The sequence below is a fragment of the Hyla sarda genome, chromosome 8 (genome assembly GCF_029499605.1).
Source record: "Hyla sarda isolate aHylSar1 chromosome 8, aHylSar1.hap1, whole genome shotgun sequence".
Lineage (NCBI taxonomy): Eukaryota > Metazoa > Chordata > Amphibia > Anura > Hylidae > Hyla > Hyla sarda.
The window spans coordinates 184,436,346-184,453,559 of record NC_079196.1 but is presented as its reverse complement, the minus strand read 5'-3'; the positions used below and the strand labels follow the sequence as shown (position 1 = coordinate 184,453,559).

General features: G+C 42.1%; 1 protein-coding gene across 5 annotated transcripts in view; it reads left to right on the top strand.

Moving 5' to 3' along the window:
• Window positions 1–17,214, top strand: part of LOC130283871 (uncharacterized) — a 417,906-nt gene that overhangs the window by 233,161 nt on the left and 167,531 nt on the right. For all 5 annotated transcript variants that reach the window (XM_056533499.1, XM_056533498.1, XM_056533496.1 and 2 more), the window contains 5 exons: window positions 3,733–3,810; window positions 6,409–6,780; window positions 6,871–7,224; window positions 10,039–10,389; window positions 16,725–16,859. In XM_056533499.1, coding sequence (XP_056389474.1) covers window positions 3,733–3,810; window positions 6,409–6,780; window positions 6,871–7,224; window positions 10,039–10,389; window positions 16,725–16,859 — 1,290 coding nt within the window. The remainder of the gene's footprint in view (window positions 1–3,732; window positions 3,811–6,408; window positions 6,781–6,870; window positions 7,225–10,038; window positions 10,390–16,724; window positions 16,860–17,214) is intronic.

Genomic DNA, 17,214 nt, shown 5'->3' with positions numbered 1-17,214 from the left:
GCATGCCGAGACAGCCTTTTGCTGTTCCTGAATGCTGGGAGTTGTAGTTTTGCAAGATTTAGAGGGGTTCAGGCTGGAGATCACTGACAGTGGTCCCTAAACTGTAGCCCTCCAGATGTTGCAAAACTACAAATCTCAGAATGCTAAGACAGCAAACTGCTGTCTGGGCATGCTGGGAGTTGTAGTTTTGTAACATCTGGAGGGCTACAGTTTAGAGACCACTGTCAGTGATCTCTAGCCTGAACCCCATCTTGCAAAACTACAAATCCCAGCATGCCAACACAGCAAACAGCTGTCAAGGCATGGTGGGAGTTGTAGTTTTGCAACATCTGGAGGGCCACAGTTTAGAGACCACTCTACAAACTGTCGTCCTGCAGATGTTGCTAGGCAACAGACTCCCGAACATGCCGCCGCCATACTCACCTCCACCGCCGCCATGATCACAGCCGCCACTGTCATCTGGAGTTCCGCCGCCGGGTAAGTGACCGCCGCCGCTACTACACGGTTCCCCCCACTGTGCCCGGACACCGATGGGTGGGCATAAAGGGGAGAACCGAACTTTAACCCCCCCGCCCCGGTCGTTCCGCCGATCAATAGCAGGGATAGGAGGGGGTGGCACCCCTGCCACCTCACTCCTATCTCTTCACGGGGATCAAGGGTGTCTTGGACACCCCCGATCCCCCTTATTTTATCGCGGCGCTGCCGTTAGGGGGCAGGAGGAGAGCGCTGATCACGGCATCTATGGGGTTAATGCTGCCGTGACCGGCGCGATCACGGCCCCGGCAGCTGCGGTGGGACCCCGGCTGTGATTGACAGCCGGCGATCTCCTGCGCTGCCCGCAGCAGAGGAGGAGATCGCCTGGACGTATGCATACGTCCATTTGCGCGAACGTGTAGTTCGCCTGGACGTATGCATATGTCCAATAGCGGGAAGGGGTTAATCCAAAAAAAAAAAATCTAAGTTTTTATATTTTGGAGTGCTGGAGTCCCATTCCCTCTGGAAATCCTAAAGGCCCAGCTGCAACATCTGTGGGCAAATGTGTTGCTGCATGCCATATGGAACCTGTATACCTTCAAGCCCAACCATATCCCATCTTCTACCTATGCTAGTGACGGCCTAACAAAGTATACACAATCACACACATAGCTCTGCTGCATATACACAATCACACACTCAGCTTTGCTGCATATACATAATCACACACTCAGCTTTGCTGCATATACACAATCCCACACTCAGCTCTGCTACATATACACAATCACACACTCAGCCCTGCTGCATACACATGATCACTCACTCAGCTCTGCTGCATACACACAACCACACACTCAGCTCTGCTGCATATACATAATCACACACTCAGCTCTGCTGCATACACACAATCACATACTCAGCTCTGCTGCATATACACAATCACACACTCAGCCCTGCTGCATACACATGATCACTCACTCAGCTCTACTGCATACACACAATCACACACTCAGCTCTGCTGCATACACACAATCACACACACAGCTCTGCTGCACACACAATCACACACTCAGCTCTGCTGCATACACAATCACACACTCAGCTCTACTTCATATACACAATCCCACACTCAGCTCTGCTTCATATACACAATCCCACACTCAGCTCTGCTGCATATACACAATCCCACTCTCAGCTCTGTTGCATATACACAATTACACACTCAGCTCTGCTGCATTTACACAATTACACACTTAGCTCTGCTGCATATACACAATCCCACTCTCAGCTCTGCTGCATATACACAATCACACACTCAGCTCTGCTGCATTTACACAATTACACACTCAGCTCTGCTGCATATACATAATCACACACTCAACACTGCTGCATTGACACAATCACATACTCAGCTCTGCTGCATTTACACAATCCCACACTCAGCTTTGCTGCATACACAGTCACACACTCAGCTCTTCTGCATATACACAATCAAACACTCAACTCTGCTGCATTTACACAATCACACACTCAGCTCTGCTGCATTAACACAATCACACACTCAGCTCTTCTGCATATACACAATCGCACACTCAGCTCTGCTGCATATACACAATCACACACTCAACTCTGCTGCATTTACACAATCACACACTCAGCTCTGCTGCATTTACACAATCACACACTCAGCTCTGCTGCATACACATGATCACACATATACATAGACCTAATAGCCATACCTCCTTCTCCCTCCCAGTGGTATTCTTAGCTGTATGGTCACCATGGTTACACTCTACACAGGTACAGTCTCCTCCACTCATCAAGAATAGCCAGAGTTTGAATTGTACACAGTTCTACTAATCTACAGTCTGTACAGATCAGAGTCTAATCTAAATATGTATTACATATTGCTGGACTTGCTGGACTTATTCTTATAACATTTTAAGTGTCCTCCTTGATGGTGCATATTTAATCAGGACTTGTGCAAAATTTGTGCGTGTAAAGAGAAAAGACGCAGTTGATAAATCCATGTCCACCACATAATCAGCTCTACTGTACACCGTGATTTTAAATTCCACTTGTAAAGTTCTATCAAAAATTACGCAAATAAAACCACGCAAAAAATGGCACACTGTAGATTGTGAAAACGGTGTATATATAATGATAACTGTCCCCCAATGAGTGTATCATATTTAGGAACAAATTCACTTTGTTCCAAATTTCCCCATAAATTTATATTTTTTGTAATCCTCAACTGTTGATATTTGATATGGGCTAATCCCTCAGATGTCCATGATTTCCTACGACACTGGCAAAGTAGGCCATGGAAAAGATATACAGGAGCAGGGACTACTGTCAAAGGAAGGAGTCCTGCTCCTGGTGGTCTGAAGATAAGCATCAATGCTGTATGCACCACTGCTCACTACATTTGCTGGGCTAGGTGCTGAGCACATGGACTAGGAAATGTACACAGCCACTCAGTCTACTGTACAGGTGCAAGAATTCCTACCTTTGACGTAAGTTCCTGCTTCTGTTCTGATAACAAGAAAAAAGATTCTACTGTATAAAGTGCACACCCAGATAATTTTATAAATAATTCACATATTCATTATGTTAACCACATGTAGTACAAAAGAACGCATAACCTATAAAATCATTTAAAAGAGCTCAGGAATGAGCTCAGCGCAACAACTGGGGGAGGGGCCATGAACCCCCTCACCCCTACCCTGCCCTGCAGATGTATACAATAATAATGTATTAATGCTCCAACAATATATACTTAAACAAATGATAAATGACAAATAAATGTGAAAAAAGTATATATACCGCTGCCTAAATAACACAATTAATCAATAAACAATATTGGTGAGGCGAACCACAGACAGAGGAGCAGATACACAAATGAACACAGGGGGCTATAACCCCACGCGTTCCGTCACTCTGAGGTGACTTCCTACTTCTGTTCTGACACTCTTAAATCAGAATCTAAATAGTTCAACAAATTGAACCCAAAAAGAGTCGTTCATCTCTAATCATATTATTTGTATACATTACTATGCAAAGTTGCTGATTTGCTGTGATTTTTTTCTCTATTTTCTCAATAAATATTATCAGATGTTCATAAATATGCTTATCTCAATCCTTTACTTGAATTACTTAACGTGTTAATATTATCATAGTGTGATATTTCTATCTGTGTTTTACATTTTGCTTAGGCTGCAGATAAATGTGTAATGCATTGTAATTCTCATCTTGTAGGCCATTTGCAATGGGGAATTCACTTCCAATTTATTTTATGGACATTGTCATGGGGAGCTTATACGAAAAGTCATAGAGGTAACAATGTACTTTAAAATATCAAAGGTTTTTAGAACGTCTATCCAAATAGTATTGTATATACTGTATATGAGTACTGTAGAAAAACATACTGATTTATAGGCCATACTTTTAATTTAATATTATGGAATTTTACTGTAAAGTGGCCAGCAAGATACAGGCAGCCAACCTGCATACTAAAAACTCTTGTGATGAACAGTATTTTACATAGGTGAGTCCATCTCTCACATTTTTGTAAATATTTTATTATATCTCTTCATGTGACAACACTGAAGAAATGACCCTCTGTTACAATGTAAAGTAGGGAGTGCACAGCCTGTCTAACAGTGTTAAATGTTGTGTCCCCTCAAAATAACTCAACAGTGTGAATTTGGAGCAGGTATCTTACATTTGGTGTTATCACTCTCACACTCTCTAATACTGTTCACTGGCATCTCCTGACAAACTCTGAGGATCTGAATGAAGGACTCTACAAGGCTCTACATATAGCTGGCCTAGAACATGAAACCGAGCTGCAGCAAAGTGGGCAAAACCATACAGCGGTTTCATAGAATAGGTTGCATTCAGAACAGGCCGCACCATGGTCCACCAAGGCAGTGCTGGAAAATGATGGTGGCCACACAAAATATTGACACTTTTGGCCCAATTTGTACTCACTTTTGTTGGAAAGGTTTAGACATTAATAGCTGTGTGATGAGGAGACACAACATTAAATACTTTTATACAGGCTGCGCACTCACTACTTTACATTGTAGCAGAGGGTCATTTCTTCAGTGTTGTCACATGAAAAGATATAATAAAATATTTACAAAAATGTGAGGGGTGTACTCACTTATGTGACATTCTGTATAATGTATACTCATATTATCTTGTTCATCACAATGATTGAAATAAAACTCCATTTGAAGCTATTAAAGCAAGATATTTGTGATCTTAACTGTTATTTTTAAGATACTTAAAGGGAAACTCCACTGCTCAGCGTTTGGAACAAACTGTTCTGAACGCTGGAGTCGGCGCCGGGAGCTTGTGACGTCATAGCCCCACCCCCTCATGATGTCACACCCCGCCCCCACAATGCAAGTCTATGGGAGGGGCATGACAACTCCCATGGACTTGCATTGAGGGGGCGGGTTGTGACGTCACAAGCTCCCGGCACAGACTCCAGCGTTCGGAACAGTTTGCTCCAAACGCTGAGCAGCGGAGTACCCCTTTAAGGGAATTTCCAACCCCAACTTCCCTCAAGACGGAAGGCAATGGCTGGAAGGCATAAAAAAAATGTGAGGGGTGGATCACTTATGTGAGATACTGTATAATCAACCAAAGTTAAGCAGTAGGAACTAGTGTTGCTCGCGAATATTCGCAATTCGAATATTATTCGCGAATATCGCATATTCGCGAATTCGCGAATTTCGCGAATATAGCGCTATATATTCGTAATTACGAATATTGGTTTTTTTTTTGTTTTTTTTTCTTCACAGTACACATCACAGTGATCACCCCTCTCTGCTTCCAGCTTGTGTGGTGTAAAGAAGGCTGTAATACTACTGTGTGAGACTGGCGCACGAAAATTCGCATATGCGAAAATTAGCATATGCTAATTTTCGCATATGCGAATCTTCGCGCGTACTAATTTTGTATTTGCTAATATTCACATATGCTAATTTTCGCATACGTGAATATTCGCATATGCGAAAATAAAACGAGAATATAACGCATATGCGAATATTCGCGAATGTATGGCGAATATTCGTCCATATATTCGCGAATATTCGCGAATTCGAATATGGCCTATGCCGCTCAACACTAGTAGGAACATATGAATATCATCTTTGACATACAGTATGAGCGTAGTATATGATATGTTGATGAAATGTTCAGGTAGTATTCTGGTTCAATTACAATTATATTAACCTATGCATCATAGATGATTACACATCTTGAGCTACTATATATATATATATATATATATATATGCCTTTCTGCCTTGAACGGTTAGTAATCTGATATAGGTAATCTGATGGAAATCATCCATAAACTAAAGTAATACAGTATTGGCCAAATAGTAGCTCATAGATGTTAAAAACAATTCTAACTTCCTTACTGTGTGTGTGATGCATATCTGATCATAGTTGTAAATGCTTATAATGCTATCCACAAAAGTATGACAGTTTTGCCTGTGTGCTGATATATGGTGTCCATACAATGCCCCTTTAGTGGTTCATTCTTCCCTAAAGGCAGTTTTTTTAAAAGCGTATAACGTCTGATATGGGCAGCCGGATGGGGAAGGAAAGAGCGGGACCTAGGGGACGGAAAACAGCTGGCTGAAAGCGCAGGAGCCCACCTCCATTGGGCAGAAATGAAAATGAGCATATTAGCAAAGAGGACGATATTTCAAGAATAGCTGAACATATTTGAACTGGATAAAAAGCATTGTAAAGAGGATCACTCACACTATGTACCTGTATATTAAGATTAGTGTGGGTGATTGTGCTGTCCCTTTCCCTTTAACACCAAAATGATTAGATTGATGTCTCTTGTTTTTATGACTTTATAGAATAATATTTAGTAACCTAATGTAATAACATCATGTTTGTTAAGATTTCAGCTCCTGTCAAAGCTACATTCAATGGCTCACTCTTGACCACCAGCTACAAGACCAACATATTCGGACTAGCCTCTTCAGGTGACACATTTGCACGCCTAAATATGAACACTGAATGGGGCCTGCACAACACTATTGAGATAGGATTTAAACATGCCCTACCTCAACTCCAAAGCCTTGGGATAGCCAAGGACAGCAAGATGAGGATTGTGGCTATCAGACAGGGAAAAAATGCCGCATTGCTCGATGTGACAGCTGGAAAATGTGTCTTCAAAGCCACTTGTGAAGTACGAACTGGTAACAATGGAAGCGTAGTATCAAGTCTAAACTGGACAAGCTCACTACTAAATTCATGCAGCCTTCTAGAGGTAATAGAGATACATTTAATTGCCTTTATTTTTCGTTAAACCTCCATTTAATAGTTCTATAGTATGATATTATTTTTCCTTCTATTTCAGAAGTTATATTTACCAAAGAACTTGACTATGAGCGGCTCCTTAGAGAGAACTCACTGTGACTTTGGCCTCTCGATGAGGGTTGACTATGAAGGAAAGGATGTCAAGATGCAGCTGAAAACACTATGTGATCCTTACACCATACACGGAACAGTGAATCATTCTGTACCTTCCCTAACCACCCTTGGGTTGCCATTTGCAAACCATATTGAGCTTTCTACATTGACTGGGTCATCTGTTGGTGGCTTGGTCTTGTTTCATTCGGGGAATTGTATCATTAATGCAAAGGCAGACATTAAATCTAACAATAAGACCGAATGGATATTACAAGCAGAAAATGACTGCAAATTGTTGAAGGTAATAAAGTCTTTAACTTCGCTTAACCTATTAAAATGTAGCTCGAACTGTTCAAGAAGCTGACTTATGAGTTGCTGTTTTCTGGAGTCTTTACACTGGAGAACTGCTTTAGTTGCCCTTGTGCCCACTGCTGACATAGAAGGACTGCTGTGGTTCAGTTATTTTCTTTTCATCCCTAGCAAAATTTTGGGTCGAGCTGTAAAGAATTTTATTTTATAGCAGAATTACTATTTTTCCGAAAGGGAAAGGCCCAGGGACTACCGAAGCCATAGTAAATTATTCCTCCATATACGTCCCCATAGCTCAGCCTACTGGGACCCTAGACCCTAGAAAATGGGATATTAATGTTAATAGATCTCATACTGTAACCTGAGGTTTTTTAGGTTTACAGTAAAGAAAGTTAAACTAAGTTTTTCTTCTGCAATTATTAGCCTACCTCTACTTTTTGCTGCTCAGCATTTGGAACAAACTGCTCCAAATGCTGGAGCCTGCGCCGGGAGCTTGTGACATCATAGCCCCACCCCCTCATGCCGTCACGCCCCGCTCCATCGATGCAAGTCTATGGGAGGGGGCGTGACATCCATCACGCCCCCTCCCATAGGCTTGCATTGAGGGGGCGGGGCTATGATGTCACAAGCTCCTCATAATTCTTCCTGCGGCTGTCACCTTCATAATGACAAGCTCAATTTTATGGAATCTGAACTTAAGTCACTGGTTATATATTTTATTTATGTAGCTTCAATAGAATGGGCAAATTTCCAATTTCTAATGTAAAACCAAAGCAACAAAACATCTGACTACATGAGAAACACTATCCACGTTAATGTTGAAAGAGAGTGATACTTATTGCATCCTGTATATTGTATGATGTGCTATGCTGTCATTTCCTCAGTCTTGATGTAAAAATATTTATTTCAGATAACGCAAAATTACAAAATTTGTTCTTTTTAATGTCTAAAAGGCAAAAGTTTCAAAACTCATTAATAGAAATCTTGTAGTGTTGCGCTTAAGAATACTTGGGAGTTTACGAAGATCAGTGAGAACATTACCAGACAGTGAATGCTATGTAAACCAAACCAGATCATTGTGCAAGGGTGGTTCTTTTGGTCTGCAGAGTTTACAGCCGCCCACTTGATTGTTTCATATTACTGTTCACTATGGTTTCTTTGAATGACATTTGTTTGTGAACCCCATCCTTGTAGGACTGAACAATAGACCATGTAGAGCACAGCCTTCTTATGATACCAAGAATAGGTTAGCCTCTTGGACTCCATGATGGCTGATGGTGTTTGAGTCCTTTTAAAATACACTCAAAAACGAATTGAAATACTTTAAAATAAAATAAAAAGTCAAAACTCTGTGCTGATTATGTGCATACTACATTCATATCCCAGGCATCTTAAAATAACCATAGAGTTAATTGGTAGAAATTGGCCCACATTTCTGAGGTGTTTTAGCCACATTTTGTGCTTTTCTCAACAAGAGGCATTGTTAACCAGTAAAGGGTTGTGGTCTAGCAGAAAGGGGTATGACTAGAGAAACTAAAGTTTTCACAAAATATTAGTAATTAAAGGGGTACTCCGCTGCTCAGAGTTTGGAACAAACTGTTCCGAATGCTGGAGCCGGGAGCGTGTGACATCATAGCCCCGCCCCTCATGACATCACGCCCCACCCCATAGACTTGCATTGAGGGGACAGGGCATGACATGATGAGGGGGTGGGGCAATGACATCACAAGCTCCGGTTCCAGTGTTCGGAACAGTTTGTTCTAAACACTGAGCAGCGGAGTACCCCTTTAAGTCAATAAATAAGCCAACCAGTAGGTGGTGTTAGACAACAGTGTTTAAAGATGTGACTGGCTTTATTTAGCCTGAGCCGGATAGCCGGACATATGTGACGACACCTTTAGGGGAGTAACAGGTATCCATGTAGCTCCGATTGACAATGCACAGTGATTTCACAATAGTGAACAGTAACATGGATATTGCAAATAGTGTTGTCAGAGTGTGGAAACAATGAAACTGCAATGTCACAAAACAGGCATCATGCACACAGTGATGTCACAGCATGAAGATATTTCATGCAGTGTTATCAGGGTTCAAGAATAATGCACACAGTGACTTCACAGCCGAAGCAAAAAAAAAGCATACAATGATATTACAATATAGCACAGTACAATAATGCGCTCAGCAGGATCACAGAAAACAACTATGGGGGCCCATTATGTTTTTTACAACTTCTTCCATCTTTAAATTGCATCTTACCTCTATAGGGATGGACCCCCTTTGTAGTTAGGTACCATAGCAGCTGCTATTTCTACTACCCTGGTAGTTGTGCCCTGGGTACTGTAAGTGTATATAATATATTATATAAAATATTATATTTTTACCCTCCAAGTAAATCTTATGGTGAACACTGAATTTCAATCACAAATAACACAGTTTAAATCCTTCAAAATAAGTTAAAACGATAGAAGGAGAATCCAACCTTGGTCTAAAAATGTCCCCTCTCAGGTTTTGCCCCTTCTAATAATTGGGAAAGCTTTTTAATCAGTTTTCCTGTCTATGAACATTGATCTATATTATTAATGGGGTAATATTTCATTTATCTGACCGATCACGCCCACTTCAACCATGATATCATCCAGTTGGAAAAGCGATTCTGCGCGCCAAAATAGAAGTTAACTACAGTATGCTAATCCCAATCCTCCCCATTACTTGTGTTTTTGGCAGCTTAATTCAATTAATAAAGCAAACACATTTATTTTTATGAGTGATGGAGATTAATATTCTGTGGTTTCATTTGCTTTGACAGGATCTCAATATCCTGTCTCAGGCTCGGATTAATGGCTCTGCCGTTATTAATGGTTGTGAAGCAGAGATGCTCTGTGCCCTTACATTAGATGGCAACACATCTACGCTTCAAATGAGGACTGAGTGCCAGCCAAAGCTAAAAGCGGAATTTATATTCAGACATAACCTGCCCGTGTTAAAAGAAATCAGCGAGGAAAGCAAACTGTCCATCACTGTGGGCAAACAGACAAATTACAACGTGGACATTTTACTGAAGTCTGGAACTTGTTCCATTGAAGTAAAAGGAGATATTAATGCTGACAACAAATTGCAATGGAAGATGGTTGCAGAGAACAAGTGCAAAACTATCCAGGTAATCTGAATAAATCATAATGGCCCTTTGTTTTGTGTAGAAAGATATTTTTAATGAATTGAATATTTTGTTTTTAGACTTTTAGACTGAAAACTTCAGCTCCACTGTTCCAAGCTTTTAACCTATGTTGGTGCATATTCAAATGACACTTTCATTCTTATTTTACATTGGTGCTATGCCTTTCATCTGTAATGGCATCTTGTTTTGACAGATATGATTTCAGTAGGATCCCATCGAATATTGATGGATACAACTGACTTGTGAAAAAGCCCCAAAGTTTTCTTTTGGGATTCCATTAGTGACAAAAATATAACTGAAGACTGCACTATGCTTACTTTCCAAACATTAAGATGAGCCTAAAAATATAAGGGATGTCTGGCACTTAAAATTATTAGATCCATTAAAACGGGCTACAATTTACATATGTGGCCTAACACAAGAGCGCCTACATGTGTCGGACCAATATGGTTCTTGTTCACAACATAGTACAGGTATAAAACTAAAGTAATAAATACAGGGGAGCAGTTAAAAGGGTATTTGGGATAAGATGTCTGATCGCAGGGGGCCTACCGCTGGGACCCCCCGCGATTTCCGTGCAGCCCCTGCTGCGTCTCCAGTCTCGGAAACCTCTTTTTCCAGGACTGTTTCCGGGACTGGAGACATGAATGATGTCACGAGGGGGTGTGGCGTGACGTCGTGTCTCCAGTCCCAGAAACAAAGAGGTTTTTGAGACTGGAGGCGCAGCCCCGCATAGAATGCAGATGCTGTACGGAGATCGTGGGGGTAGCCTTTGGCACCTTTATAGTTGGCGCAAAGTGCTACGCTATTAGCATAGCGTTCTTTGCAAGGAGAAAAGAACAACTTTATTCGAGACTACACTTTTAGCTTAGGGCGTCACGAAAAGAAAGCATGGACAGTAAGCAAGGGATGTTTTATGCATCCTCAGCTTGTTGTTAAAACATTCCCCTGGGCCTGGTAGTCTGTGCTTGAAATATGGATTGATTGCCCCTAGACATTGTAAGCACAGGATTTCTGAATCAAAAAGTGGAAGCACTAGTCTTAGATATTAGCACAAATATTGGTGGCATGCATTCCTTGGATAGGGCACAATCTACAGTAAACATCTCTATGCAAACTGCATGTGGCTAGCAGTAAAGGAGTCATGCTGACTTGCTGCGGCAACAAGACGCAGCATCTGTACCACTGGCTACAATTGTATTTGCTTCCTTCTGATCATTCTTTTTATTTTAAAGGGTTGTCTAATAAATGTCAAAGGGGGTATGATCCACCTGGGACCCACTGTGATCCAGAATTACTAACAATATACTGGAAGTGTCAGAAGCTGTTATTGCTATTATTGGGATATTAAAGAATGAAAGGGTGCCCAGTGAAATAAGTCAGGGTCTATCAGTGCTATACAGTGTTTCTGAGCCTAATATTGGGCAGGGGACACATTAGACCCACATGCTGCAATAATGCTATTAGCCCCTAAAACTGATACAATGTTTTCCTTAAAGAGGTTATTATTTATTTTACAAAACAGCTCCACATATGTCCCTAGGCTGTTTGTGGTATTCACTTCAATGGATCTGAGCTGCCGCACAACACCCAACCTGGAGACAGACAGGGAGCAGTTTAAAAAAAAAAGAAATTAGTTCTGTTTTTCTATTCCTGGATATCCCCTTTAAGTGTACAAACTGCTATTTACAAATCCAGATCTTTTTCATTTCTGGTACTAATGTTGTGCCCATAATGATATGCATTTCTAAATTATTCATACATAAGATGAAAAAGCAATACTTAAAAAATACTTCTTTATATGTAATTTGCAAAAGCGCCTTATATAATGTAGATAATAACAGTATAGGTATATGGGATACACATTGGAAATGTGGGAGGGACAATCAGGGCTCTGTGCAGGCTCCTGGCATGTCAATCATCCTGCTGCGGGAGTAAGGGGTGTGAAACAGAGCCCTGCTTGTCCTAAGTACGCATAGCCCTGTTTGTCCTCAGTGTACAGAGCCCTGCTTTTCCTCAATTTACAGAGCCCTGCTTGTCCTCAGTGTACAGAGCCCTGCTTGTCCTAAGTGCGAAGAGCCCTGCTTGTCCTTAGTGCACAGAGCCCTGCTTGTCCTCAGTGCACAGAGCCATGCTTGTCCTCAGTGTAAAGAGCCCTGCTTGTCTTCAGTGCACAGAGCCCTGCTTGTCCTCAGTGCACAGAGCCCTGCTTGTCCTCAGTGTACAGAGCCCTGCTTGTTCTCAGTGCAGGGAGCCCTGCTTGTCCTCAGTGCAGAGAGCCCTGCTTATCCTCAGTCTACAGAGCCCTGCTTACCCTCAGTGTACAGAGCCCTGCTTGCCCTCAGTGTACAGAGCCCTGCTTGTCCTCAGTGTACAGAGCCCTGCTTGCCCTTAGTGCACAGAGCCCTGCTTGCCCTCAGTGTACAGAGCCCTGCTTGCCCTCAGAGTACAGAGCCCTGCTTGTCCTCAGTGTACAGAGCCCTGCTTGCCCTTAGTGCACAGAGCCCTGCTTGTCCTTAGTGCACAGAGCCCTGCTTGTCTTCAGTGTACAGAGCCCTGCTTGTCCTCAGTGTACAGAGCCCTGCTTGTCCTCAGTGTACAGAGCCCTGCTTTTCCTCAGTGCACAGAGCCCTGCTTGTCCTCAGCGCACAGAGCCCTGCTTGTCCTCAGCGCACAGAGCCCTGCTTGTCCTCAGTGCACAGAGCACTGCTTGTCCTCAGTGCACAGAGCCCTGCTTGTCCGCAGTCCACAGAGCCCTAATTGTGCTCAGTGCACAGAGCCCTGCTTGTCCTCAGTATACAGAGCCCTGCTTGTCCTCAGTGCACAGAGCCCTGCTGATCCTCAGTGTACAGAGCCCTGCTGATCCTCAGTTTTCAGAGCCCTGCTTGTCCTCAGTGTACAGAACCCTGCTTGTCCTCAGTGTACAGAGCCCTGCTTGCCCTTAGTGCACAGAGCCCTGCTTGTTCTCAGAGTACATAGCCCTGCTTGTCCTCAGTGTACAGAGCCCTGCTTGCCCTTAGTGCACAGAGCCCTGCTTGTTCTCAGAGTACAGAGCCCTGCTTGTCCTCAGTGTACAGAGCCCTGCTTGTCCTCAGTGTACAGAGCCCTGCTTGTCCTCAGTGTACAGAGCCCTGCTTGTCCTCAGTGTACAGAGCCCTGCTTGTCCTCAGTGACCAGGGCCCTGCTTGTCCTCAGTGACCAGGTCCCTGCTTGTCCTCAGTGTACAGAGCCCTGCTTGTCCTCAGTGTACAGAGCCCTGCTTGTCCTCAGTGTACAGAGCCCTGCTTGTCCTCAGTTACCAGGGCCCTGCTTGTCCTCAGTGACCAGGGCCCTGCTTGTCCTCAGTGTACACAGCCTTTCTTGTCCTCAGTGCACAGAGCCCTGCTTGTCCTCAGTGTACACAGCCTTTCTTGTCCTCAGTGCACAGAGCCCTGCTTGTCCTCAGTGTACACAGCCTTTCTTGTCCTCAGTGCACAGAGCCCTGCTTGTCCTCAGTCTACAGAGCCCTGCTTGTCCTCAGTGTACAGAGCCCTGCTTGCCCTAAATGCACAGAGCCCTGTTTTTCCCGCCCACACTTTCTTTATTTTGTCTCTGCATAAGCACATTTTGTAACTTATGTATATTACAAATATACATATAATGTTATTATCTACGTTATCGGAAAAGTTTTTGAAAATGACAGTGCCCATTTCAATTTGTTTCCAAAATATCAAATAGTACAAGCAGCGATGAGAAGCATTGTAATATACCTTAATGCAAAAAAAGAAAAAAAAATTCTGCCCCCACTTAAAATTAAAATTTTTCTACTTCTGACCCTAACTCATGTACTGCTCACTGACTTCAATTTCTTTGGTATAATCTGCCTTCAGAGAGGCAGAAATGGAGCTAGATTATCAGCTCAGAGGGATCAGTTACAGCTGCTGCCCATAAAAGTCTATGGATAGGGGAGGTGGATTAGGCAGCTGTAGAGAGGTAGATATAGGGGTGCAGACTTAAAAACTTAGTCTCCACCCACTCAGAACTGGCAAATAGAGAAAAGTGCTAAAAATACAGAATATACATGATATAGATGGGAATTCATCAAGCTTTTTAGACTCTTTTTTTCTATCTAAAAAAGTTCCATCAAAAGTCACCTCTCCTGTGACTTTTCATGAATTTGGTGCAGGAAGTTAAAAAAACAAGGCGACTTTTCATGACTTAAATAGTAAAAAAAAAGTAGACAAGTATTGATCAATTCCCCTAATAATGGCCAGAAATAGTGTTCACACATAGACCCATGACAGCTTATTCTGTGGAGCTTGCTGAAATAAGAGTTACACTATAAGCAGTGCGGGCGGCTTGGAATTACTGGAAATGTAATTATCATTTAATTATAATTTATTGTACTTTAAAGTGTGTTTGATGACCCTGCTTATGATGGGTAAATGCCACAAGGTTTATTTATGGTAAATGTCAAGATGCAATATCATTGCACCACTGTTAGAAGTGCTTTTGTGTAAATGAGGGCACATAGATTTATATGCCAAACCCTGTCATTAAAATGTCTTTTTATAAGTGTTGTAGGTTCCCTTGGGCGGACATTAAATCCCACAGTTCAGCATAAATATCTCATTTAATAAAGAATTGACAAGCAATGGTGACTGGTCACTTGGAATAGATGTAATCACAGCATTAAAAGGATCTGTATGGGTGGAAATAACTAAACGAGGCAATGGCTGTCTATAGATGTAGAGCCGTGTTTTCCAAAAATTGTGTCTCCAGCTCCAGCATGGGGGACAGCCAGAGGTTTAGAGCACATAAATAGAACTGCATTGATGTGTATAAAAAAATCTAATGACACCTGTATAAAAAATCTAATTGCTCCTCATACAAGTCCCCTAAGGGAACTAATAAAGTGTAAATAAATAATTGAATAAAGATTTTACACATATACATCCTTGCCATGGTCTGCCAGTTGAGTATATATATATACCAAACTGTAGAATTGCGTTTTTTTTTTATCACATCATATCCCAGAAAAGAAAAGCGATCAATACCAAAATGGCACCAATAAAAATGGCAGATCATTGTTCAAAAAATGAGCCCTCATACAACCTCATATACCTGAAGTGTACCTGTCGTTAACAAAAACTTTTGATATAACGTAGGTAATACTATTATATGTATATTTGTAATATACAATGATTAAAAAATGTTTTCCTATTTTTGGGTGATTTTTTTTTGTCCCTGCATCTATTGCCTGTGTGTCTCTATGATGAGTCCAAATACAGGAAGTGTGGGGTGACAAGCAGGGCTCTGTGCAGGCTCCTGGCAATCATCCTGCTGTGTGAGCCAGGAGTGTGTCATAGAGCCACAGTGCAAAGAGCCCTGCTTGTCCTCAGTGCACAGAGCCCTGCTTGCACTCAGTATACAGAGCCCTGCTTGTCCTCAGTATACAGAGCCCGCTTCTCCTCAGTATACAGAGCCCTGCTTGTCCTCAGTGTACAGAGCCCTGCTTGTCCTCAGTTTACAGGGCCATGCTTGTCCTCAGTGCACAGAACCCTGCTTCAGAGCCCTGCTTGTCCTCAGTTTACAGAGCCCTGCTTGTCCTCAGTGCACAGAGCCCTGCTTGTCCTCAGTGTACAGAGCCCTGCTTGTCCTCAGTGTACAGAGCCCTGCTTATCCTCAGTGCACAGAACCCTGCTTCAGAGCCCTGCTTGTCCTCAGTGTACAGAGCCCTGTTTGTCTTCAGTGTACAGAGCCCCGCTTGTCCTCAGTGTACAGAGCCCTGCTTGTCCTCAGTGTACAGAGCCCTGCTTGTCCTCATTGTACAGAGCCCCACTTGTCCTCACTTGTCCACACTTCCTATATTTGGTATAATCCCAGAGACACACAGACAATAGCTGTATGAACAAAAATATACCCATTTTTTTAACCATTATATATTACAATTATACATATAATGATATTATCTACATTATATAAAAAGCTTTTGTGAATGACAGATACACTTTAAAAATAAGAAATGTATAAGGCTCAGAAAATGTTGTGTATTGTTGTAATCCCACCAACCTATTTAAATGAAATAACATGTAAGTTTGACTGTATGGAAAACTCACATGGGGAATTGCTCCTTTTTTACTCCATCTATTCATTTGATTGGAATTCATGGATGAAGCCCGGAATTAGGAATGGGGCATCACACCTCAGGTTTATTAAACTCTGTTCAATAACTGCTGTAAATAAAGTGGGAGATACACTTTAAATTGGTAACATGAAAACTGTATTATTGATCCTATCTATCACCTTTTATTTGGAGTATTTCTCTTTTTCCACAGGACCTTGGAGCCCCCATTAAAATAGAAGGTTCTGGATACATTGTAATAAATAAGAAAGCAAATCTGGACTCCCAAATGTTAGTGGTGGTTGATGAAAGCACCCTGCAAGGATTACTCATCCTCAAAGCAACAGAGGTATACAGAAATATAACTTCAACATCTACCTTAAAGGGGTTATCCACAAGGTGACTTTAGTACGTACCTGGCAGACAGTAATGGACATGCTTAGGAAGGATCTGCACTTGTCTTGGGGCTAAATGGCTATGTCATAATGCTGTGGCTACCTTTTTGTGATCTGGTATTTCCTGTTTCAGTTTTCTTTTTTTTGTCTACAAATCCCATAATTCCATTTTCCTCCCTCCCACACATCAGCCACCCAACTCATTGAAACATAAAGGAGCTGCGTCCATTCAAAAAAACTGTGGTTTTCAATCAGGGTGCCTACAGTTGTTGCATTAGTTGCAGTCTGATCTCTCTCCCACCAAGCAAT